The sequence below is a fragment of the Hordeum vulgare genome, chromosome 7H (assembly GCF_904849725.1).
Source record: "Hordeum vulgare subsp. vulgare chromosome 7H, MorexV3_pseudomolecules_assembly, whole genome shotgun sequence".
Taxonomy (NCBI): domain Eukaryota; kingdom Viridiplantae; phylum Streptophyta; class Magnoliopsida; order Poales; family Poaceae; genus Hordeum; species Hordeum vulgare.
The window spans coordinates 543,095,518-543,121,299 of record NC_058524.1 but is presented as its reverse complement, the minus strand read 5'-3'; the positions used below and the strand labels follow the sequence as shown (position 1 = coordinate 543,121,299).

The following is a 25,782-nucleotide window of genomic DNA, read 5'->3' as shown; positions in this document are numbered from 1 at the left end:
TCGTCATCAACCACCAAAACTACTTAGGATAAACTATGCTCTTACAGGTTCCATATCGCAGTTCATGCATTGGATCCACCATACACAATTGGTTGAGACTGAAGAATATCTTTCGATATCTTCAATGCATCAAACATTTTGTCATAATCTTTCAGTTTCACAGAAATTCGTACAACAATATCGTTGGATGCATCGATCAGATCCCTACTATGTCAGATCGTAGACAAGTTTTGTGTTCCTACTAGGTGTGGTAGCCATCTCATGAGAGTCTTTAAAACAGATCTCGTGGCTACATCCACCAACCATTATCTCAAAGATAATGTTTCTTGTATTGTTCAGACGCAAACATGTTACACAATAAGCAACATCACTATATTGCATATCTTGCAAATCAAATCATGTGACTGGTTTTCTCACGAAGTCTCTACCAACTTTTACATTCGAGAAATATGTTCATAGAATTGGTATGTGACGGCTTCGAAATTTACAAGAATTAGGGAAAGTATCTTCCTGAATTATTCATGTTCAATGCATCATATTATACTTTGTTTTTCTTTATGAGTTTATTATTTAGGTTCTCATAAAGGTTTTTAATGAGGTAATATCAACATGAGATCATATGCCATACTTTTAGTTTTCTCCACCGGGTTTTTAGGTAAGTATATACGACTTATTTATTGTCCTCTTAATTCTATGAGTTTTCTCATGTTGAGTTAAAAGAGACAATAACCATTGTATATTGCATCATTTTTCTCCTTATATTTTTTTACTGGGTTTATAGAAGTTTTAGCAACATATCAAACACACAACTCCTCACTTTTTTCCCACAGGGTTTTTGAAGAAGACTTAATAGGATGATGAACTGTCACGCGATCAAGCGGTGATTATGGGGGGGGTGTTAAAAATGAACCCTTAGATATTAGGGAATAATCTCCGCTCCTTTGAACATGTGCGGTGGCACACTTCCAGTAACCGTCACGGCAGTTCCTGGAACAACATCTCTGTGAACCATCGCATCGCTAGGAGACGACTCTTACCATTGTACATAAGTGTTCATTCATCATGAATAAAAGATAGTTTGATCATTTGTTTCATTTGATCTCAAATAGTGCATATAGTATAGCGAGATCCTAAACGGCGGGTGCTTGAGGAAAAAAACTATGGTCCGATGCAAAAGCTACAGATGCATGTGTATTAAATTTTTTATTTTATTTTCCTTGATGATGCCCATTAATTATAGCTTTTATTGAAGAGAAAGAAATCGATGTAATGTCTTCAATTATTTTTTATTGTGAGGCAACTGTATTTATATGCCATCACTAGTACACGCCAAATCGGAGGAGGCAGATGATGAACCTACTTTGCTGTTAGATGACTCCACCGGCCAGTGCAGGTCAGATAATTAGGTGTGGGCCTTTTTCGTCACTCGATTCGATCAGTTCAGAAAGGCGATCCTTTGCCTCCGACTTCTGGTACGAAACACAGGCACACAGCACCGGGTCAGGACTTTTCTTGTATTACAAGGGTATGTACAATGATTGATAAGATAGTTTTATCTAAAGTTTTACTTTAACTTAGAGATGATAAAAAATATCTCATAATGAATTATCTTTTAGTTTTATCTTCGATAACTAGTTATTTCTAAAAACATGATGAGACATATTATGTTAAAAGATCATCTCTTGTTTTTTCTTAATAAAAGAAGACAAAACTTGTTTTATGAGTTTTCTCTCCTTCATGACATTTCTAAGATAATATCATTATGCATGCCCTAACTCTTAAAAACCCTGTGTCAGAGAGAAACAGTGCCTTCTAACAACTAACCCCGGTCGCTCGCAAATAGCAATCGGTGTCAGGACAACGGTTCGATGAAAACAACGAAACATGAATGATGGGCGTCCGTTGCAGCTAACCATCCCTGTCCCACGACCGTACCAGACAGGCCGTTAGTAGACACGAACAAAAGGACTGCCAACAGACCGGACAGGAAGCACAAGTGCAAGCCAAGTATACTTACGCTATAGTAGATGATGAATAAGACGGACGGGTACCCAGATCTTGCCGATTTTTACAAATCTTAATACCCGAGGGGCGGCTGGCTCAAAAGCTAAAATCCAAGAGAGCTCAGGGACGGACAAAAGGGCAAGGAAATGTGCACGCTTGGGACGGACGGACGGATGATGAGTTCGACAACGTGGGGTCAACAGCCTGTTGAGCTCAGACTCTCTGGATGATGACCCAGTTGGCCACGCCGGCTTCCTCGATGGTCTTGGTCACGTCGTCGAGCGGCTTCGGGGGGAATCCGACCTGTAACGTGTAGTCGCTTGTTTCTCCTGGCCTTGTCGTGTCGATGAACGCCCGCACGTCACTGATCGTGTGGCTTGTGTTGAAGCGCGCAACCACACGGCTGCCGTCTGCAAACCTGATCTGGAGAGAGGTTGACGGCAGAGAATCGTCCACTGTGATAATCTTGGGCGCGGTGGTGGTCGCAGTGCTAGCAGCAGCAGCAGCAGCAGACGCAGGAGTGATATCCGAAGGAGCAGAATTTTCAGAAGGTGCCGCGAGAGTTCTTCCCCCTCCTTGAAATGGAGCAGGGCGCTTGACTGGCTCCTGCGTCGAGGCATTATGGTTATTGCGACAGCGGCCATTTAAGAGGAACATATGAAGTGCTGCAGAAATTACAAGATACTTACAGGACATTTTTCTTCTTTACGGATAAGATTTACATTCACCTTAGACCTCCGATCAGCCAGCGCAAGCTCAGTTGGGCATTCAGAGTTCTTGATGCTCTAGAGAAACAAAAAAGAAACAGATAGATAAGTCGATTACTTGCATTCAATTCAGCACAAGCAGATATCACACTTTATAATATAGCCAAACAGAAAGTGTTACGAGTAAGATCAACAGATTCAATCAAGGGATAAGCAATAATAAGGTAAATATAACACAAAGGAGTTCCAACAAAATATAGCAGATAAAGCTACCTGTTTTTTTTCCCTTTCCCTATTTCAACCAAGAAATCAGGATGCCATGATATGTAGATTTATTTTACTCGACAAGCTACTGCAATACAATGATAACTTGCTACAAAACAAGTTGTTGGACTGAAATATGTCCCTAGTGGAAAAAAAAAGATTGCCCAACCACTAACATATCCATAATCCCTACCTTTTATGTATTGAGCTGGGACTATCACAGAAATAAGAGGAGCTGTGAGACACCATCATGGAAGCAAAGCTGAGTTTGTTTCTTAAATAGAAATGTTGACGTCTACCAACATGGAAAGAGGTCGCTTCATATCCACATGATTTCTTCACTCAGAAACTATTTCAATCAATTAGCTAAATGCTCGTGCATTCGTACATATTTTATTTTTTTTGCTATATATTGCCAGTCGTTCAAACAGGTATGCCATTATAATTCACAAGTTTGTACAAAATTTATAAACATTATCTCAAACCATACATTAGTCGGATCAAGCATATCTACATCCTCCATATAATGGATGACACCTATGGTGATTCCTAATAACTTTTGAGAAGTGAATGAACTGCTACCAAAATTCAGATCTTTATGAGTAAAGATTAACCACTATTATGCGATATTGCACACAGAATCATTATCATGTAACGACAAAAGGTTCAAGACAGAACTATCACTCCAGGTTGTAAACAGGATGCTGAGCGTAAAGCATTATTATAAAAGTAAAAGAAATAGCAGAAGTCATATATCAGTTCATGAGACAGATATAATAAGCAGTAATGCATATACACTCAGTTGCACACATCAGAGTTCTTGATTACCTCTAAAAAGGATGCATGCTCTGGGTCGTCGAAACTTCTGAGTGGACCATCGTCTACTGTGAACCCATTGCTCCAGAAGTAGATGTCGTGAACAATTTCCTCTGGTGGCTGTGGTGCGTCAGGTTGTACAGTTTCACCTGCTAGAATTCTGCTAGCCCCAGGAAAGCTCCTTGAACTAGAAGGTTGCCGGCGAGCTGGGCCTTGCTTAGCTCCCTTCCTCATAGCTTGCTTGAAAACCTCATCCGCAACATTTTTGCGTTTGGATCGATCTCTAACAGCCATTCCGCTGAACAAAGTAATACGAAAGTTATAAGCCTATTGAAAGTATATAGAAGTACAAAGGCTGCACACTATACAATTTATAAGAGCCTTGACTGCACAGCATCAACCTATTATCTGTCACCTGACAAATCATGTTATCAGTGATACAATTTTATGTAAATATGTACAACACCCAAGGCCATTAGTCAGGACTAACTTCCTGGTAAGTTCAGCGATGAGGGAAGTGGCAAGCAATTCTAAGAAGTGACCAAGTCAGGCCAATTTAAATATGTTCTCCACGTGATCACATTTTCCATAATATTATGGCAGACGATATAAAATAAATATTTATTTCTTAGTTTGAGACACTTCTTTTGGGTGGTTCCTAGATTTTCAAGGGTCCTGGATGCACTTGCCTGAGTTTTCTGTAGGTTTGGGATAAAGCCTAGAATGCAATCCATATTAATCACCACACGAAATGAGCAGGTAAAACTACGATTAATGCTGCTGAGAAGTCTAGTTGAAGAATAGTTTGTTGCAGAAGATTTATTTATAAACAATGAACAGAAGGACACGTGAAATCGAGGGTATTTATCTAATCATCAAATCAATTTTAAGTTTCCAGCTAGTTACCAGGATTAACCAGCCTGGAATCACCCGGTTCCACTAGATTCTATAAATTGCCTGATGCATAATCACCACGAATAAGTCCAAGCCCATGTAAAAAAAATCATTCTATATGCCTTGCTAACATATGATAAAACACTGAAATTATAACCGTAGGCATTTATGCCGAACCAAAACCCATCAGAAATAACCTAAATCTAGTTGAACATGCCAACTCAACAATAAGAAACAAAATACTCTCTCCGTCCGGAATTACTTGTCGCAAAATTGAATAGGAATGAATGTATCTAGAACTAAAATACATCTAGATACATCCATTCCTCGGACAAGTATTTCCGGATGGAGGGAGTAGCTAGGTAGGTAACCAACAAGTCTACCAATTACTGGGGCTCATGCATTGTCTCGCATTCTTGCTAACATCAGGACTAGTTGATCCCATGACAATTTTCAGAGATCCATCTCTGATAATTTAAAAAAACAGGGCAATTGTTTCTAACTATCCTATCCACGTTATGATTTCTTTCTTAATTACACAAACTTCTTACTATCAGAACTTTATGAACATATCATATTAGGGAGAACCACTTCTCAGTTCTGGAAAGTAGCCTAGCAGGTTATAACAAATATCCAAGAACTTGAGAACTTACTTTTTGTCCATGCTGCTAAGTGAAATTTCTATAGCACTTCTACAATAAGAACAGACAGGTAATTTTAGGACTACAGCTGGACCAAAAAATAACACTAGCAATTGTAAAACATAAGTTGTTTGCAACCAAAATAGAAAATACCCAAATGCAGGATAAATCAACGAACTAAACTGATCCAAACATATTCCTAGCTTAGGAGTTCAACTCATTGGTATGCTGAAGATACAGGAAATTTTTCAAGAGCTTTCTCCCCAGTGATTGAACATCAAAATCAAATCACAAATCTCGAGAAATGTAACTTCACAAACACAAACCAGTAATGCCATATCGATATACACAAACCCATACTCTATGCAAGGACACTGCATAATTATAGCAACGATTGCAAAATAGATCAACAATTTGTGGCTACTAATACTGAGGAACAGGTCAGGTGATCTAGAACAACAACATTTGACTATCATGCCATCCAAAGATTTAACTCTCACACAGATTCTAATATTGTATCTACACAAGACCTAGGGCGCAGGCATTCACCAAAATGTAAACAGAACCGAACGTTATCCAGAAATTCACAATAGTAAACGTGAAAGCACCCAGCAATTTTAGCACGTTTAGCAATCGCTCCATCTCACCCCAAACCCAGCGGGCCCTGAAATCGCAGCGAGTCCCCCTAGATCACAAATTAGGCCAAAAACAAGGCAATCTAAAACCCTAGAAATGAGTTGCCTCCGTGATCTAGCTAGAAATGAAGCAGGCATCGCAAAACCCTGAGATGCGGGTAGCACTGACCTCCTCTCGCCGCCGGTGTACAACTCAGGGGGTGGCGCCCACTCGTCGTCGTCCGAGTCCTCGTCTTCGTCCGACCCCGCGCGCCCCTTGCCGCCTCCGAGATCGGAGAGGGTCCTCACAGTCCCCCTCCCACTCGCGCCCTCGCTCCCGCCCCGCGCTTGGTGGCTCCTCTTCTGCCTCTTCGCGGGCCTCCTCCTCCTCCTCTCATCCACCGCCGCGGACGCAGCGGCGAGGGCGGCATCCTCGTCGTCGTCGTCGTCACCGCCGCCGCCCACGTAGTCCTCGTCGTCCTCATCCTTGTCGCCGCCGCCCGCGTAGTCCTCGTCCTCGGAGTCCGCGCCATCGGCAGAGGCCGGGGGCGGGGGCGGGGGCAGGGGCTGGGGCGCCGGATCGGGGCCATCGGCGTCGACCTCCGTGTTGTCGTAGAAGGAGCGAACGGCGGACTCGAGGGCCCAGTTGTGGCCCTCGAGGAAGAAGGCCGCCTCGTCGGGGGTCGCCGAGGTGACGGCGCAGAAGGACTCCACGAGAGACTGCGCTTCGGCGGCCGGCGGCGCGTGGGCGGCATCTCCGGCGGCCATCTCGGCTGCGGCGGCCGTGTGTGTCTGGCTTGGAGGGCTTTGGGAGGAAGCCTTCTCCTCGCGTTTGCCTCTCACTTTAACCACCGTCCTCCATCGTTTGGGCCGTCGCGCCGCGAGATTCTTTATTTGGGCTTTGGGTGGGGAGGTGTTCAGGCCGTTGGTGCCTTGAATTTTGTTGGCAGATATAGATTTAGTCCCACCTCGGCCTATTTGGTTCACATAATCCAGAATAAAAGGGCAGCTCTTCCAACTCTATAGCTGGGCTTTGTCGCGTTAGCCTGTCACCCAAGCTCATTTGTGGGGGAGCAAAAGTTACTCACAGATCTTGCTGGGCCTTGTGGCTCGGGGGCCTGTTACCCAAGAACATTTGTGGGGGAGCAAGTAATCTGTGAACTAACTTTTTAATATTTTAATAGACGTTTTAATGTGATTTTTATTTCGACATTTATAATTTCAGAATGTTGGTATTTAGAAAATGATCCTAACAGTGTCGTCGGATGTGCATCGTCCTGCAAAAGCCCAGATTTTTTCGCCCACTCCCGCACGTCCCGGATTTTTACGCCCACTCCCGCGGCCTGCAGTGTGCCATGCCAGCCCAACTTCTCGCCCGCTTACGCACATCATGGCGTGCGGTTTATTTAATAGACATTTTAATGTGATTTTTATTTCGAAATTTATAATTTCAGAATGTTGGTATTTAGAAAATGATCCTAACAATGTCGTCGGATGTGCATCGTCCTGCAAAAGCCCAGATTTTTTCGCCCACTCCCGCACGTCCCGGATTTTTACGCCCACTCCCGCGGCCTGCAGTGTGCCATGCCAGCCCAACTTCTCGCCCGCTTACGCACATCATGGCGTGCGGTTTATTTAATAGACGTTTTAATGTGATTTTTATTTCGAAATTTATAATTTCAGAATGTTGGTATTTAGAAAATAATCCTAACAGTGTCGTCGGATGTGCACCGTCCTGCAAAAGCCCAGATTTTTTCGCCCACTCCCGCACGTCCCGGATTTTTACGCCCACTCCCGCGGCCTGCAGTGTGCCATGCCGGCCCAACTTCTCGCCCGCTTACGCACATCATGGCGTGCGGTTTATTTAATAGACGTTTTAATGTGATTTTTATTTCGAAATTTATAATTTCAGAATGTTGGTATTTAGAAAATGATCCTAACAGTGTCGTCGGATGTGCACCGTCCTGCAAAAGCCCAGATTTTTTCGCCCCCTCCCGCACGTCCCGGATTTTTTCGCCCACTCCCGCGGCCTGCAGTGTGCCATGCCAGCCCAACTTCTCGCCCGCTTACGCACATCATGGCGTGCGGTTTATTTAATAGACGTTTTAATGTGATTTTTATTTCGACATTTATAATTTCAGAATGTTGGTATTTAAAAAATGATCCTAACAGTGTCATCGGATGTGCATCGTCCTGCAAAAGCCCAGATTTTTTCGCCCACTCCCGCACGTCCCGGATTTTTACGCCCACTCCCGCGGCCTGCAGTGTGCCATGCCAGCCCAACTTCTCGCCCGCTTACGCACATCATGGCGTGCGGTTTATTTAATAGACATTTTAATGTGATTTTTATTTCGAAATTTATAATTTCAGAATGTTGGTATTTAGAAAATGATCCTAACAGTGTCGTCGGATGTGCGTCGTCCTGCAAAAGCCCAGATTTTTTCGCCCACTCCCGCACGTCCCGGATTTTTACGCCCACTCCCGCGGCCTGCAGTGTGCCATGCCAGCCCAACTTCTCGCCCGCTTACGCACATCATGGCGTGCGGTTTATTTAATAGACATTTTAATGTGATTTTTATTTCGAATTTTATAATTTCAGAATGTTGGTATTTAGAAAATGATCCTAATGATCTCAGTGTCGTCGGATGTGCATTGTACGTCCTGCGAAAGCCCAGATTTTTTCGCCCACTCCCGCACGTCCCGGATTTTTTCGCCCACTCCCGCGGCCTGCAGTGTGCCATGCAAGCCCAACTTCTCGCCCGCTTACGCACATCATGGCGTGCGGTTTATTTTAATAGACATTTTAATCTGATTTTTATTACGAAATTTATAATTTCAGAATGTTGGTATTTAGAAAATGATCCTAACGATCTCAGTGTCGTCGGATGTGCATCGTACGTCCTGCGAAAACCCAGATTTTTTCGCCCACTCCCGCACGTCCCGGATTTTTTCGCCCACTCCCGCGGCCTGCAGTGTGCCATGCAAGCCCAACTTCTCGCCCGCTTACGGACATCATGGCGTGTGGTTTCTTTTAATAGACATTTTAATGTGATTTTTATTTCGAAATTTATAATTTCAGAATGTTGGTATTTAGAAAAGGATCTAACGATCTCAGTGTCGTCGGATGTGCATCGTACGTCCTGCGAAAGCCGAGACTTTTTCGCCCACTCCCGCACGTCCCGGATTTTTTCGCCCACTCCCGTGGCCTGCGGTGTGCCATGCAAGCCCAACTTCTCGCCCGCTTATGCACATCATGGCGTGCGGTTTCTTTTTTAGCGTTTGCCTATGCTCGTTCGTTTTTCTCATAACACATCCCATTTTTTCATGTAAGGACTTTTTGGGTAATAAAAAAGCATGCGCTATATGGATTTGAACCTCGATCTTTGATACAATTAGATCAACTAACATGCTTACTTAAAGGAAAAAAATTCTGCTTATATTAACTGTCGTGTCGGTTATATACAAACGCCTCTCAAAATGGACGCGTCCTTCCTATACCTATATATACTAAATTATCAATGAAAGAGAGGACTGTTACATCATTTGTTTTTGCTCTAACACATTATCAATACGCTCCACATCGGAGAAGAACAGGCAAAAGGTGAGAAGATTCATTTGTCTTCGGCTCCGACGTCGCCTTCATCGCGCACGTGAAGCAAGTAATCTGTGAACTAACTTTTTAATATTCTACGAGACATTTTAATGTGTTTTTTATTTCAAAATTTATAATTTCAGAACGTTGGTTGAACTAACTTTTTAATATTCTACTAGACATTTTAATGTGATTTTTATTTCGAAATTTATAATTTCAGAACGTTGGTATTTAGGAAATGATCCTAACAATCTCCGACGTCGCCTGTTACCCAAGAACATTTGTGGGGGAGCAAGTAATCTGTGAACTAACTTTTTAATATTCTACTAGGCATTTTAATGTGTTTTTTATTTCCAAATTTATAATTTCCAAATGTTGGTTGAACTAAATTTTTAATATTCTACTAGACATTTTAATGTGATTTTTATTTCGAATTTTGTAATTTCAGAATGTTGATATTCAGGAAATGATCCTAACGATCTCAGTGTCGTCGGATGTGCATCGTACGTCCTGCGAAAGCCCAAATTTTTTCGCCCACTCCCGCATGTCTCGGATTTTTTCGCCCACTCCCGCGGCCTGCAGTGTGCCATGCAAGCCCGACTTCTCGCCCGCTTACGCACATCATGGCGTGCGGTTTCTTTTTTAGCGCTTGCCTACGCTCGTTCATTTTTCTCATAACACATCCCATTTATTCGTGTAAGGACTTTTTGGGTAATAAAAAAGCATGCGCTATATGGATTTAAACCTCGATCTTTGATACAATTAGATCAACTAACATGCTTACTTAAAGGGAAAAAAATTCGGTTTATATTAACCGTCGTGTCGGTTATATACAAACGCCTCTCAAAATGGGCGCGTCCTTCCTATACCTATATATACTAAATCATCAATGAAAGAGAGGACTGTTACATCATTTGTTTTTGCTCTAACACATTATCAATACGCTCCACATCTGAGAAGAACAGACAAATGGTGAGAAAATTCATTTGTCTTCGGCTCCGACGTCACCCTCATCGCGCACAGGGAGCAAGTAATCTGTGAACTAACTTTTTAATATTCTACTAGACATTTTAATGTGTTTTTTATTTCGAAATTTATAGTTTCAGAACGTTGATTGAACTAACTTTTTAATATTCTACTAGACATTTTAATGTGATTTTTATTTCGACATTTATAATTTCAAAACGTTGGTATTTAGGAAATGATCCTAACGATCTCCGACGTCGCCTGTTACCCAAGAACATTTGTGGGGGAGCAAGTAATCTGTGAACTAACTTTTTAATATTCTATTAGATATTTTAATGTGTTTTTTATTTCAAAATTTATAATTTCCAAATGTTGGTTGAACAAACTTTTTAATATTCTACTAGACACTTGAATGTGATTTTTATTTCGAATTTTGTAATTTCAGAATGTTGATATTTAGGAAATGATCCTAACGATCTCAGTATCGTCGGATGTGCATCGTACGTCCTGCGAAAGCCCAGATTTTTTCGCCCACTCCCGCACGTCCCGGATTTTTTCGCCACTCCCGCGGCCTGCAGTGTGCCATGCAAGCCCAACTTCTCGCCCGCTTACGCACATCACGGAGTGCGGTTTCTTTTTTAGCGCTTGCCTACGCTCATTCATTTTTCTCGTAACACATGCCATTTTTTCATATAAGGACTTTTTGGTAATAAAAAAGCATGCGCTATATGGATTTGAACCCCTATCGTTTAATACAGTTAGATCAACTAACATGCTTACTTAAAGAAAAAAAAATCTGCTTATATTAACCGTCGTGTCGGTTATATACAAACGCCTCTCAAAATGAACGCGTCCTTCCTATACCTATATATACTAAATCATCAATGAGAGAGAGGACTGTTACATCATTTGTTTTCGCTCTAACACATTATCAACACGCTCCACATCTAAGAAGAACAGGCAAAAGGTGAGAAGATTCATTTGTCTTCGGCTCCGACGTCGCCTTCATCGCACACGGGGAGCAAGTAATCTGTGAACTAACTTTTTAATATTCTACTAGACATTTTAATGTGTTTTTTATTTCGAAATTTATAATTTCAGAATGTTGGTTGAACTAACTTTTAAATATTCTACTAGACATTTTAATGTGATTTTTATTTCGAAATTTATAATTTCAAAACGTTGGTATTTAGGAAATGATCCTAACGATCTCCGACGTCGCCTGTTACCCAAGAACATTTGTGGGGGAGCAAGTAATCTGTGAACTAACTTTTTAATATTCTACTAGACATTTTAATGTGTTTTTTATTTCGAAATTTATAACTTCAGAACGTTGGTTGAACTAACTTTTCAATATTCTACTAGACATTTTAATGTGATTTTTATTTCGAATTTGGTAATTTCAGAATGTTGGTATTTAGGAAATGATCCTAACGATCTCAGTGTCGTCGGATGTGCATCGTACGTCCTGCGAAAGCCCAGATTTTTTCGCCCACTCCCGCACGTACCGGATTTTTTCGCCACTCCCGCGGCCTGCAGTGTGCCATGCAAGCGCAACTTCTCGCCCGCTTACGCACATCACGGAGTGCGGTTTCTTTTTTAGCGCTTGCCTACGTTCGTTCATTTTTCTCATAACACATCCCATTTTTTCATATAAGGACTTTTTGGGTAATAAAAAAGCATGCGCTATATGGATTTGAACCCCTATCGTTTGATAGGGTTAGATCAACTAACATGCTTACTTAAAGGAAAAAAATTATGCTTATATTAACCGTTGTGTCGGTTATATACAAATGCCTCTCAAAATGAACGTGTCCTTCCTATACCTATATATACTAAATCATCAATGAAAGAGAGGACTGTTACATCATTTGTTTTTGTTCTAAAACATTATCAACATACTCCACATGTGAGAAGAACAGACAAAAGGTGAGAAGATTCATCTGTCTTCGGCTCCGACGTCGCCTACATCGCGCACGGGCGTCACCGACGAACAACCGCTTCGGCCGCTCGTCGTGGTTGTGTGAGTCTGTGCCCACGCGTGGCCGTGGCCCCGCAGGATCATGGTTGTCTGTGCTCGATCGCGCCTGTCCACACCAAGCCATTGTCGGCCCCGCCCACCCACGCCAGCCCGAGCTCGCGCCAGGTCATGGCTGCGCTCACCCTGGTCCGCCCATGCCTAGTTGGCTAGTTGGACACTAGCCCATGCATGTATGAGCTGCAAGAAAAAAAAGGAACGAAAGGTGGCTTGGCCATGGTAGAAGGATGTACTGTTAATAGCCTATTGCTATTATTTTCGTTTTCTTTTCTGATTAGCTTCTAGTTTTTTTAGTTTTTATACATATGTGTTTGTTAGTATTTTCTAACATAGTCTATGTAATAGCCAACTTCTCGCCCGCTTACGCACAACGCTTGCCTACGCTCGTTCATTTTTCTCATAACACATCCCATTTTTTCATGTAAGGACTTTTTGGGTAATAAAAAAGCATGTGCTATATGGATTTAAACCCCGATCGTTTGATACAGTTAGATCAACTAACATGCTTACTTAAAGGAAAGAATCTGCTTATATTAACCGTCGTATCGGTTATATATAAACGCCTCTCAAAATGGACGCGTCCTTCCTATACCTATATATACTAAATCATTAATGAAAGAAAGGACCGTTACATCATTTGTTTTTGCTCTAACACATTATCAACACGCTCCACATCTGAGAAGAACAGGCAAAAGGTGAGAAGATTCATTATTCTTCGGCTCCGACGTCGCCTTCATCGTGCACGGGCGTCGCCGTCGAATAACCGTTCCGGTCGCTCGTCGTGGTTGTGCGAGTCCGCGCCCGCGGGTGGCCGTGGCCCCGCAGGACGATGGCTGCCTGTGCTCGGTCGCGCCCGTTCGCACGAAGCCATTGCCGGCCCGCCCACCCACGCCAGCCCGAGCCCGCGCTAGGCCGTGGCTGCGCTCACCCTCGCCCGCCCATGCCTAGTTGGCTAGTTGGGCACTAGCCCATGCATGTACGAGCTGCAAGAAAAAAAAAGAATAAGGAACGAAAGGTGGCTTGGCCATGGTAGAATTATGTACTCTTAATAGCCTATTGCTATTATTTTCGTTTTTTTTTCTGATTAGCTTCTAGTTTTTTCATTTTTGTATATATATGTGTTTGTTAGTATTTTCTAACATAGTGCTATGTAATATCTGCTTAATGAATGTCAACATGTGTAAGCACCGCGTCGGCGCCGACAGGAAGCGAGTGCCCGTCGTAGCGGGGTAAGAGTCCTTTGTTATCTCTTTTTGTTTTGTCGCGTGAGGATGGGTTCCTCAAATGATGCTTGACAGGGAGGCAGAAGATGTGGAGGAAGAAACCGCCTCCACCGCTGAGCGAGCCGGCTGGGCAGCTGCTGATGCTGCCAAGAAGGCGCTGGAGGACGAATCCGCCCTTCGCTGGGAAGCGGCGGCGAACAAGATGGCCGCGGGCCAACCTAAGCCTAGCGGGGCTGAGAAGCCCAATGAGAAATGCTCGAAGGCCAAGCATGACACCTCCAAGCGAACGAGCGTGGGGGAGCTGCTACCTCTTGAGCTTGCGTTGGTTTTTCACTAGAAGAGGAAAGGGTGATGTAGTAAAGTAGCGATAAGTATTTCCCTCAGTTTGAGAACCAAGGTATCAATCGAGTAGGAGTATCAAGATGAGGCACCAATGTACCTGCGCAAAAACAAACAAACTTGCACCCAATGCTATAAAGGGGTTGTCAATCCCTTCACGATTATTTGCAAGGTGAGATCTGAAGGTGAAAAGTGCAACAAAGTAATTTTGTAGATCAGAAAATATGATGTGAAGTTGACCCGGAGGCCATAGTGTTCACTAGAGGCTTATCTCATGATAGCAAGTATTACGGTGGGTGAACGAATTACAGTCGAGCAATTGATAGAATTGCGCAAAGTCATGACGATATCTAAGGCAATGATCATACATATAGGCATCACGTCCGAGACAAGTAGATCGATACTGTCTGCATCTACTACTATTGCTCCACATATCGACCGCTATCCAGCATGCATCTAGTGTATTGATTTCATAACAAACAGAGTAACGCCTTAAGCAAGATGACATGATGTAGAGGGATAAATTCATGCAATATGATATAAACCCCATATTTTTACCCTTGATGGCAACAACACGATGCATGCCTCGCTACCCCTTCTGTCACTAGCTGAGGACACCGCACGGTATGAACCCAAAACCAAGCATTTCTCCCATTGCAAGAATTATAGATCAAGTTGGCCAAAAGAAACCCATAACTCGAAGAGAATTACAAGGATACAAAATCATGCATATAAGAGATCAGAGGAGACTCAAATAATATTCATAGATAATCTGATCATAAATCTACAATTCATCGGATCTCGACAAACACATCGCAAAAGAAAGTTACATCGAATAGATCTCCATGAAGATCATGGAGAACTTTGTATTGAAGATCCAAGAGAGAGAAGAAGCCATTTAGCTACTAGCTATGGACCCGAAGGTCTGTGGTGAACTACTCACGCATCATCGGAGAGGCAATGGTGTTGATGAAGAAGCCCTCCGTGTCCGAATCCCCCTCCGACAGGGCACCAGAATGGTCCCTAGATGGGATCTTGTGGAGAAAGAAGCTTGCGGCGGCGAAAAAGTATTTTCGTGGCTCTCTCCTTTGGTTTTGGATTTTTAGAGAATTTATAGGAAAAAGAGGTAGGGCAAAGGAGCCATGTGGAGCCCCATCCAGGTGCGCCCCCAGGCCGCGGCTAGGGGGCTTGTGATCTCCCTCGAAGTCTCCTGGCTTGGTTCTCAAGTCTCGTGCGTATGTTCTATTGCAGAAAAAAAAATCATCCCGTAGGTTTTATTCCGTTTAGGCTTCGTTTAATATTCTTCTGTGAAAAGGTCAAAAACATGGAAAAAACAGAAACTGGCACCTGGCACTGAGTTAATAAGTTAGTTCCAAAAATAGCATAAACATGCATATATAACATCCAAAGTTGACATGATAATAGCATGGAACCATCAAAAATTATAGATACGTTCGAGACGTATCAAGCATCCCCAAGCTTAACTCCTTCTCGTCCTCGAGTAGGGAAGTGATAAAGACCGAATTTTTGATGTGGAATGCTACCTATCATATTTGTTCTTTGTAACCTCTTTCTTGTGGCATGAATGTTCAGATCCGTAAGATTCAAAACAAAAGTTTACTAGTGACATGAAAACAATAATACTTCAAGCATACTAGCAAAGTAATCATGAACTTTTGAAATAACAAGGCCAAAGAAAGTTATCCCTACAAAAATCATATAGTCTGGCTATGCTCCATCATCCCCACACAACAAATTTAAATCATGCACAACCCCGGTATTGGCCAAGTAATTGTTTTTGCACTCTTACTTTCTCAAACTTTTTCGACTCTCACGCAATACATGAGGGTGAGCCATGGATATAGCACTATAGGTGGAATAGAGTGTGGTGGAGGTTGTGAGGCAAAAAGTAGGAGATGGTCACATCAACTCGGCATATCAATGGGCTATGGAGATGCCCATCAATAGATATCAATGTGAATGAGTAGGGATTGCCATGCAACGGATGCACTAGAGCTATAAGTGTGTGAAAGATCAAAAATAAAACTAGTGGGTGTGCACCCAACTTGCTTGCTCATGAAGACCTAGGGCAATTTTGAGGAAGCCCATCATTGGAATATACAAGCCAAGTTATATAATGAAAATTCCCACTAGTATATGGAAGTGACAAAACAAGAGACTCTCTATCATCAAGAACATGGTGCTATTTTGAAGCACAAGTGTGGAAAAAGATAGTAGCATTGTCCCTTCTCTCTTTTTCTCTCATTTTTTTGTTTGGGCTCTTTGGCCTCTTTTTTTTCATTTTTTTGGTGGGCATCTTTGGCCTCTTTTTTTAATTTCCTCACATGGGACAATGCTCTAATAATGATGATCATCACACTTTTATTTACTTACAACTCAATACTTAGAACAATGATGACTCTATAGGAAATGCCTCCGGCGGTGTACCGGGATGTGCAACGATCTAGCTTAGTGTATGACGTTGAAACATCTCTCTAGCTATCTTACGATCACGCAATGGCAATATGAAAGTGACGGCACATGTCACGAGATGGAACGGTGGGAGTTGCATGGCAATATATCTCGGAATGGCTATGAAAATGCAATAATAGGTAGGTATGGTGGCTGTTTTGAGGAAGGTATATGGTGGGTTTGTGCACTGGCGAAAGTTGCGCGGCACTAGAGAAGCTAGCAATGGTGGAAGGTGAAAGTGCATCTATACCATGGACTCACATTAGTCATGAAGAACTCATATACTTATTGCGAAAGTTTTATTAGTAATCGAAACAAAGTGCTAAATGCATACTCCTAGGGGAAGGGTTGGTAGGTGTTAACCATCACGCGACCCCGACCGCCACACAAAGGATGACAATCAATAAATCAACTATGCTCCGACTTCCTAACATAGCGGTTCACCATACGTGCATGCTACGGGAATCACTAATTTCAACACAAGTATTTCTAGATTCACAATACCCTACTAATATAACTCTAATATTACCATATCCATATCTCAAAACTAATTGTTAGGAATCAAACTTCTCTTACTAATCAACGCACTTGAATATGGAAGTTTTTATAATATCCTCTTTGGATGCCTAACATATTTAGGACTAATTTCATAGCACACGCCAATTACCAAGTTACTTAGAGAGAGCACTCTCAAAATGGTATAAGTGAAGATCAAGAGTTTTAATTCTACAAAATATGACACCGTCGTGCTCTAAAAAGATTTAAGTGAAGCACTAGAGAAAAGTTATCTAGCTCAAAAGATATAAGTGAAACACATGCGAGCTAAATTGCCTAACTCAAAAGATATAAGTGAAGCTCATTGAGTATTCTAGCAAATTCACGATGAGTGCATCTCCCTCTCAAAAAGGTGTGCAGCAAGTATGCTTGTGACAAAACAAAAAGCAAAGACTCCTATAATACACGATGCTCCAAGCAAAACACATATCATGTGGTGAATAAAAATATAGCTCCAAGTAACGTTATCGATGGATTGAAGACTAAAGAGGGGATGCCTTCCCGGGGCATCCCCAAGCTTAGGATTTTTGGTGTCCTTGAATTTGGCTTGGGATGTCTTGGGCATCCCAAAGCTTAATCTCTTTCCACTCTTTGTTCCATTGTCCATAAGAACATCACCCAAAACTTGAAAACTTCACAACACAAAACTAAAACAGAAACTCGTGATATCATTAGCATAAGAAAACAAACCACCAACTCTTTAGGTACTGTAGTAAACTTGATTTCTATTTAGATTGATGTTAGATTACTGTATTCTCACTTTTCCATGGCTAGTACCCCCCGATACTAACCATAGTTTCATCAAAATAAGCAATCAACACAACAAAAACAGAATCTATCAAAAACAGACCAATCTGTAGCAATCTGTATACTTCGTATACCTATGGTATCCCAAAAATTCTGAAAAATTATGACAATTAGGGAAATTATCATATCAACCATAAGCAAAAAGAATCAACTCTTTCTGGATAGGAAATAAAAACAATTTCGTGAGCACAAAGTTTCTGTCTTTTTCAGCAAGATCAAACAACCATCACCAAAACTGATCATAAAGGTTCTACTTGGCACAAACACTGAAAGAAACATAAAAACACAATCATAACAGAATTATGATGGTGTGGACACAACAAAACATAAAGCAAAAAGAAAAAAAATAAATTCATTGGGTTGCCTCCCAACAAGCGTTATCGTTTAACTCCCTTAGCTAGGCATAAGGCAATAGAATCAAGTATCGTCGTCTTTAGTGGTCAAACCATAATTAGCCCTCATCATGGGTTCATAAGGCAATATTATTTTATTTCTAGGAAAGTGTTCCATGACCTTATTTAAAGTAAATTGAAATCTAATATTCCCTTCCTTCATATCGATGACAACACCAATAGTCCTAAGGAAAGGTCTACCAAGAATGATGGGACATGTCGGATTGCAATCAATATCAAGTACAAATGAAATCTATGGGCATATAGTTCCTATTTTCAGTAATAAGAACATCATTGATAATTCCCATAGGTTTCTTAATAGTAGAATATGCAAGATGCAAATTAAGAGAGCACTCATCAATCTCATTGAAGCCTAGAACATCACATAAGGACTTTGGAATAGCAGAAACACTAGCACCCAAATCACACAAAGCATTGTATTCATAGTTTTTAATCTTGATTTTGATAGTAGGTTCCCACTCATCATGAAGTTTTCTAGGAATAGATATCTCCAACTCAAGTTTCTCTTCAAGAGGTTTCATCATAGCATCAACGATATGATCGGTAAAGGCCTTATTTTGGCTATAAGCATGTGGAGAGTTTAGCATGGATTGCATCAAGGAAATACATTCAATCAAAGAGCAACTATCATAATTTAATTCCTTGAAATCCAAAGTAGTAATTTCATCACTACTCAAAGTTTTGATATCCTCTACTCCACTTTCAGTGTTTTTAGCATCAAGATAAGTGGACTCCGAATCATTGGGGCGTTTTTCAACCAAAGTGGATTCATATCCATCCCCATCATCATTACGATTGACATTAGAAAACAAGGATTCAATAGGAGTCACACCAAGCACTTTAAGATCTTCGTGATTCTCATCGCGAGAACACGCCTTTTTAAGCCATTCATGCCTAGCACAAATTTGGGCTGTTCTTTCTTTACTCTCATTCATGGAAACACGCATAGCTTTCAAAGTTTCATCCGTATTAATCTTGGTAGGAGAATATCTCAATTTTGAAGCATAAATATCAAGAGACATTCTATCAACGGTCCTAGCCAAGTCATCGATTTTAAGCAGTTTTTCTTCTATGGACGCATTGAAAATATTTTGCGAGTTGATAAACTCTTTAATATTACTCTCAAGATGAGAGGGTAATTTATTGTAATTTTCATGAGCATTGTTGTAGGAATTGCCAAAGTTATTAGAGGGATTACTAGGAAAAGGCCTAGGATTAAAGTTACCTCTATAAGCATTGTTGTTGCCAAAATATTCCTACCAACAAAATTAACATCCAAGCTTTCATTGCTATTCTCAATCAAGGAAGACAAAGGCATATCATTTGGATCTAGAGGAGCACCTTTACTAGCAAACAATTTCATTAACTCATCCATCTTAGCACTCAAAGAGTTAATTTCTTCTATAGCATGCACTTTTTTACTAGTAGGTGACCTTTTAGTGTGCCATTGAGAATAGTTTGTCATGATATTATCTAGGAGTTTGGTGGCTTCTTGTTACGTCTCCAGCGTATCTATAATTTTTGATGGTTTCATGCTATTATCTTGTCAAACTTTGGATGTTTTGCATGCCTTTTATATATTTTTTGGGACTAACTTATTCACTTAGTGACAAGTGCCAGTTCCTGTTTTTTCCATGTTTTTAACCCCTTTCAGAGGAGATTTTGAAATGGAGTCCAAACGGAAGAAAATCCCCGAAAATATTTTTTCTATTCCGGAAGAAGATCGGGAAGCTTGGGAGCCAAGGCAGGGGAGCCTCAGGGGCCCCACATGCCCCCACCCCACGGCCATAGGGGGTAGGCCGCGGCCCACAGGCTTGTGGGCCCCCTGGGCACCCTCCGCCCTAGGGGTTGCGCCTATATATTCCCTAAAAATCCCAAAAAAATCAGGAGCTCATCGAAATCACTTTTCCGCCGCCGCAAGCTTCTGTCTGCGCAGTATCCCATATGGGGCACGTTCTGGTGCCCTGCCGGAGGGTGGATTCGGACACAGAGGGCTTCTTCATCAACACCACGACCTCTCCGATGATGCGTGAGTAGTTCACCATAGACCTACGGGTCCATAGCTAGTAACTAGATGGCTTCTTCTCTCTCTCCGATCTTCAATACAAAGTTCTCCATGATCTTCATGGAGATCTATTCGATGTAATATTCTTTTGCGGTGTGTTTGTCGAGATCCGATGAATTGTGGATTTATGATCAGATTATCTATGAATCTTATTTGGGTTCCTTCTGATTTCTCTTATGCATGATTTCATATCCTTGTAATTCTCTTCGAGTTGTCGGTTTTGTTTGGCCAACTAGATCAATGATTCTTGCAATGGGAGAAGTGCTTGGTTTTGGGTTCATACCGTGCGGTGACTGTTGGAATTATGCCCTAGAGGCAATAATAAATATAGTTATTATTATAATTCCTGTATCAAGATAATCGTTTATTATCCATGCTATAATTGTATTGAATGAAGACTCATTTACATGTGTGGATACATAGACAAAACACCGTCCCTAGCAAGCCTCTAGTTGGCTAGCCAGTTGATCAAAGATAGTCAGTGTCTTCTGATTATGAACAAGGTGTTGTTGCTTGATAACTGGATCACGTCATTGGGAGAATCACGTGATGGACTAGACCCAAACTAAGAGACGTAGCATGTTGATCGTGTCATTTTGTTGCTACTGTTTTCTCCGTGTCAAGTATTTATTCCTATGACCATGAGGTCATATAACTCACTGACACCGGAGGAATGCTTTGTGTGTATCAAACGTCGCAACGTAACTGGGTGACTATAAAGATGCTCTACAGGTGTCTCCGAAGGTGTTAGTTGAGTTAGTATGGATCAAGACTGGGATTTGTCACTCCGTGTGACGGAGAGGTATCTCGGGGCCCACTCGGTAATACAACATCACACACAAGCCTTGCAAGCAATGTAACTTAGTGTAAGTTGCGGGATCTTGTATTACGGAACGAGTAAAGAGACTTGCCGGTAAACAAGATTGAAATAGGTATACGGATACTAACGATCGAATCTCGGGCAAGTAGCATACCGAAGGACAAAGGGAATGACATACGGGATTATATGAATCCTTGGCACTGAGGTTCAAACGATGAGATCTTCGTAGAATATGTAGGATCCAATATGGGCATCCAGGTCCCGCTATTGGATATTGACCGAGAAGTCTCTCGGGTCATGTCTACATAGTTCTCGAACCCGCAGGGTCTGCACACTTAAGGTTCGACGTTGTTTTATGCGTATTTGAGTTATATGGTTGGTTACCGAATGTTGTTCGGAGTCCCGGATGAGATCACGGACGTCACGAGGGTTTCCGGAATAGTCCGAAAACGAAGATTGATATATAGGATGACCTCATTTGATTACCGGAAGGTTTTTCGGAGTTACAGGGAATGTACCGGGAATGACGAATGGGTTCCGGAAGTTCACCGGGGGGGGGGGGGGGGGCAACCCACCCCGGGGAAGCCCATAGGCCATAAGGGTGGCGCACCAGCCCTTAGTGGGCTGGTGGGACAGCCCAAAAGGGCCCTATGCGGCATAGAGATAAAAATCAAAGAGAAAGAAAAAAAAAGGGAGGTGGGAAGGAAGGGAAGGACTCCCACCCACCAAACCAAGTCCAACTCGGTTTGGGGGGGAGTCCTCCCCCCTTGGACTCGGCCGACCCCCTTGGGGCTCCTTGAGCCCCAAGGCAAGGTCCCCTCCCTCCCACCTATATATACGGAGGTTTTGGGGCTGATTTGTGACAATTTTTCCACGGCAGCCCGACCACATACCTCCACGGTTTTTCCTCTAGATCGCATTTCTGCGGAGCTCGGGCGGAGCCCTGCTGAGACAAGGTCATCACCAACCTCCGGAGCGCCGTCACGCTGCCGGAGAACTCTTCTACCTCTCCGTCTCTCTTGCTGGATCAAGAAGGCCGAGATCATCGTCGAGCTGTACGTGTGCTGAACGCGGAGGTGCCGTCCGTTCGGTACTAGATCGTGGGACTGATCGCGGGATTGTTCGCGGGGCGGATCGAGGGACGTGAGGACGTTCCACTATATCAACCGCGTTCACTAACACTTCTGCTGTACGATCTACAAGGGTACGTAAATCACTCATCCCCTCTCGTAGATGGACATCACCATGATAGGTCTTCGTGCGCGTAGGAAATTTTTTGTTTCCCATGCGACGTTCCCCAACAGTGACCTCACCCAGTGACAAGAGGGGTAGCGAGGCATGCATCGTGTTGTTGCCATCAAGGGTAAAAAGATGGGGTTTTCATCATTGGTTTGAGATTATTCCTCTACATCATGTCATCTTGCTTAAGGCGTTACTCTGTTCGTCATGAACTCAATACACTAGATGCATTCTGGATAGCGGTTGATGTGTGGAGTAATAGTAGTAGATGCAGAAAGTATCGGTCTACTTGTCTCGGACGTGATGCCTATATGTATGATCATTGCCTTAGATATCGTCATGACTTTGCGCGGTTCTATCAATTGCTCGACAGTAATTTGTTGTCCCACCGTGATATTTTCTATTTTGAGAGAAGCCTCTAGTGAACACTATGGCCCCCGGGTCTACTCCTCACCATATTTTCAGCCTTACACTTTTTCTTCATTGCACTTTCCGCCTTCAGATCTCACTTTGCAATCAATCTTGAAGGGATTGACAACCCCTTTAAAGCGTTGGGTGCAAGCTCTTTTGTGTTTGCGCAGGTACTCTGGACTTGACGAGATTCTCCTACTGGATTGATACCTTGGTTCTCAAACTGAGGGAAATACTTACTGCTCCTGTGCTGCATCACCCTTTCCTCTTCAAGGGAAAAAACCAACACAAGCTCAATAGATGACAGAAGGATCTCTGGCACCACTGCCGGGGAAGGACTTTTGTTGCCGTAGCAGAAGGATTTCTGGTGCCGTTGCCCGGGAGGAAGATCAAGTCAAGAACTCATCCAAGTAGGTGCCGCAAACTCGGCTCTTGCATTTACTTTGTTTGCCAGTTGCCTCTCGTTTTCCTCTCCCCCACTTCACCAATTTGCATTTTCGTTTGCCTTTTTTTGTTTGCCTTTTCGTTCGCCCTTTTTCTCGCCTGCTCTTTGTTTTCTCGTGTGCTTGCTTGCTTGCTAAAGTCACAATGAATGAAAACACCAAACTTTGTGACTTCTCGAATACTAATAATAATGATTTTATTAGTAGTTCGATTGCTCCCGCCACTAGTGCGGAGTCATACAAATCAATGCTGCTTTGCTAAATCTTGTTATGAAAGAGCAATTTTCTGGCCTTCCTAGTGAAGATGCCGCATCCCATCTCAATACCTTTATTGAACTTTGCGACATGCAAAAGGAGAAAGATGTGGATAATGACGTGATTAAATTGAAGGTTTTTCCTTTCTCGTTGCGAGATCGCGCAAGAACTTGATTTTATTCTTTGCCCAAAAATAGTATCGATTCTTGGGATAAGTGCAAAGATGCTTACATATCCAAGTATTTTCCGCCGGCTAAGATCATCTCTCTCCGTAGTGATATCATGAATTTCAAGCAACTTGATCATGAACGTGTTGCACAAGCTTGGGAGAGAATGAAATTAATGATTGGAAATTGTCCCGCTCATGGCTTGAGTCTTTGAATGATTATACAAATCTTTTACGCTGGCTTGAGTTTCGCTTCTAAAAATATCTTGGACTCCGCCTCAGGTGGAACGTTCATGGAAATCACGTTAGAAGAAGCCACAAATCTCTTAGACAACATCATGACGAACTACTCTGAGTGGCACACTGAAAGGTCACCTACTAGTAAGAAAGTACACGCTATAGAGGAAATTAACTCGTTGAGTGCTAAGATGGACGAGTTAATGAATTTGGTTGCTAGTAGAAGTGCCCCTTTGTATCCTAATGATATGCCTTTGTCTTCTTTGATTGAAAGTAGCAACGCTAGCTTGGACGTTAATTTTGTTGGTAGGAATAACTTTGGCAACAACAATGCTTTTAGAGGAAACTATGTTCCTAGGCCTTTTCCTCGTAACTCCTCTAATAACTTTGGCAACTCCTACAACAATACCCATGGAAATTACAATAGATTACCCTCTGATCTTGAGAGTAATATCGAAGAGTTCATCAACTCTCAAAAGATTTTCAATGCGTCCATAGAGGAAAAGCTACTCAAAATTGACGATTTGGCTAAGAGCGTTGATAGAATGTCTAGTGATGTTGATGCTTTGAAAGTTAGATGTGCTCCTCCCAAAGTCAACATGGATGAAACTTTGAAAGCCATGCGTGTTTGCATGATTGAGAGCCAAGAAAGAACCGCCAAAATTCGTGCTAGACATGAATGGCTTAAAAAGGCATGTTCTCGTGATGAGAATCACGAAGATCTTAAAGTGCTTGGTGTGACTCCCATTGAATCTTTGTTTTCTTGTGTCAAACCTAATGATTATGGGGCTGGATATCAATCCACTTTGGTTGAAAAGTGCCCCAATGATTCAGAGTCCATCTATCTTGATGCTAAAAGCATTGAAAGTGGAGTAGAAGATGTTAAAACTTTGAGTAGTAATGAAATTACTACCGTGGATTTCAAGGAATTCGATTATGATAGTTGCTCCTTGATTGAATGCATTTCTTTGATGCAATCCATGTTAAACTCTCCACACGCTTATAGCCAAAACGAGGCCTTTACCGATCATATCGTCGAAGCTATGATAAAATCTCTTGAAGAGAAACTTTAATTGGAAGTCTCTATCCCTGGAAAGCTTCATGACGAGTGGGAACCTACCATCAAAATCAAAATCAAAAACTATGAATGCAATGCTTTGTGTGATTTGGGTGCTAGTGTTTCCGCGATTCCAAAGTCTTTATGTGATGTTCTGGGTTTTAATGAGATTGAAGAGTGTTCTCTTAATTTGCATCTTGCTGATTCTACTGTCAAAAAACCCATGGCAAGGATCAATGATGTTCTTATTATTGCAAATAGGAACTATGTACCCGTGGATTTCATTGTGCTTGACATTGATTGCAATCCTACATGCCCTATTATTCTTGGTAGACCTTTCCTAAGGACTATCGGTGCTATCATCGATATGAAGGAAGGGAATATTAGATTTAAATTTCCTTTAAGGAAGGGCATGGAACACTTTCCTAGAAAGAAAATAAGATTGCCTTATGAATCCATGATGAGGGCCACTTATGGTTTGAGCACCAAAGACGACGATACGTGATTCTATCGCTTCTATGCCTAGCTCAGGGCGTTAAACAATAGCACTTGTTGGGAGGCAACCCAATGAATTTATCTTTTTCTTTCTGTTTTGTTGCGTCCACTCCATCATAATTTTGTTGTGATTGTGTTTTTTGTGTTTTATTTTGTGTTTGAGCCAAGCAAAACCTTTATGACTAGTCTTGGTAATGGTTGTTTGATCCTGCTGGAAAAAGACAGAAACTTTGCGCTCACGAGATGATT

General features: G+C 42.1%; 1 protein-coding gene across 1 annotated transcript; it reads right to left on the bottom strand.

Annotated features, from left to right (window-relative positions):
* Nucleotides 1–1,997: 1,997 nt before the first annotated feature.
* Nucleotides 1,998–6,747, bottom strand: LOC123409037 (plant UBX domain-containing protein 4-like). Its single transcript, XM_045102034.1, has 4 exons — nucleotides 6,131–6,747; nucleotides 3,804–4,089; nucleotides 2,694–2,789; nucleotides 1,998–2,610 (listed from the first exon to the last, which is right to left on the bottom strand). Exons 1-4 carry the CDS (start codon nucleotides 6,706–6,708, stop codon nucleotides 2,218–2,220), a joined length of 1,353 nt encoding a protein of 450 aa, XP_044957969.1. The 5' UTR covers nucleotides 6,709–6,747; the 3' UTR covers nucleotides 1,998–2,217.
* Nucleotides 6,748–25,782: the final 19,035 nt, after the last annotated feature.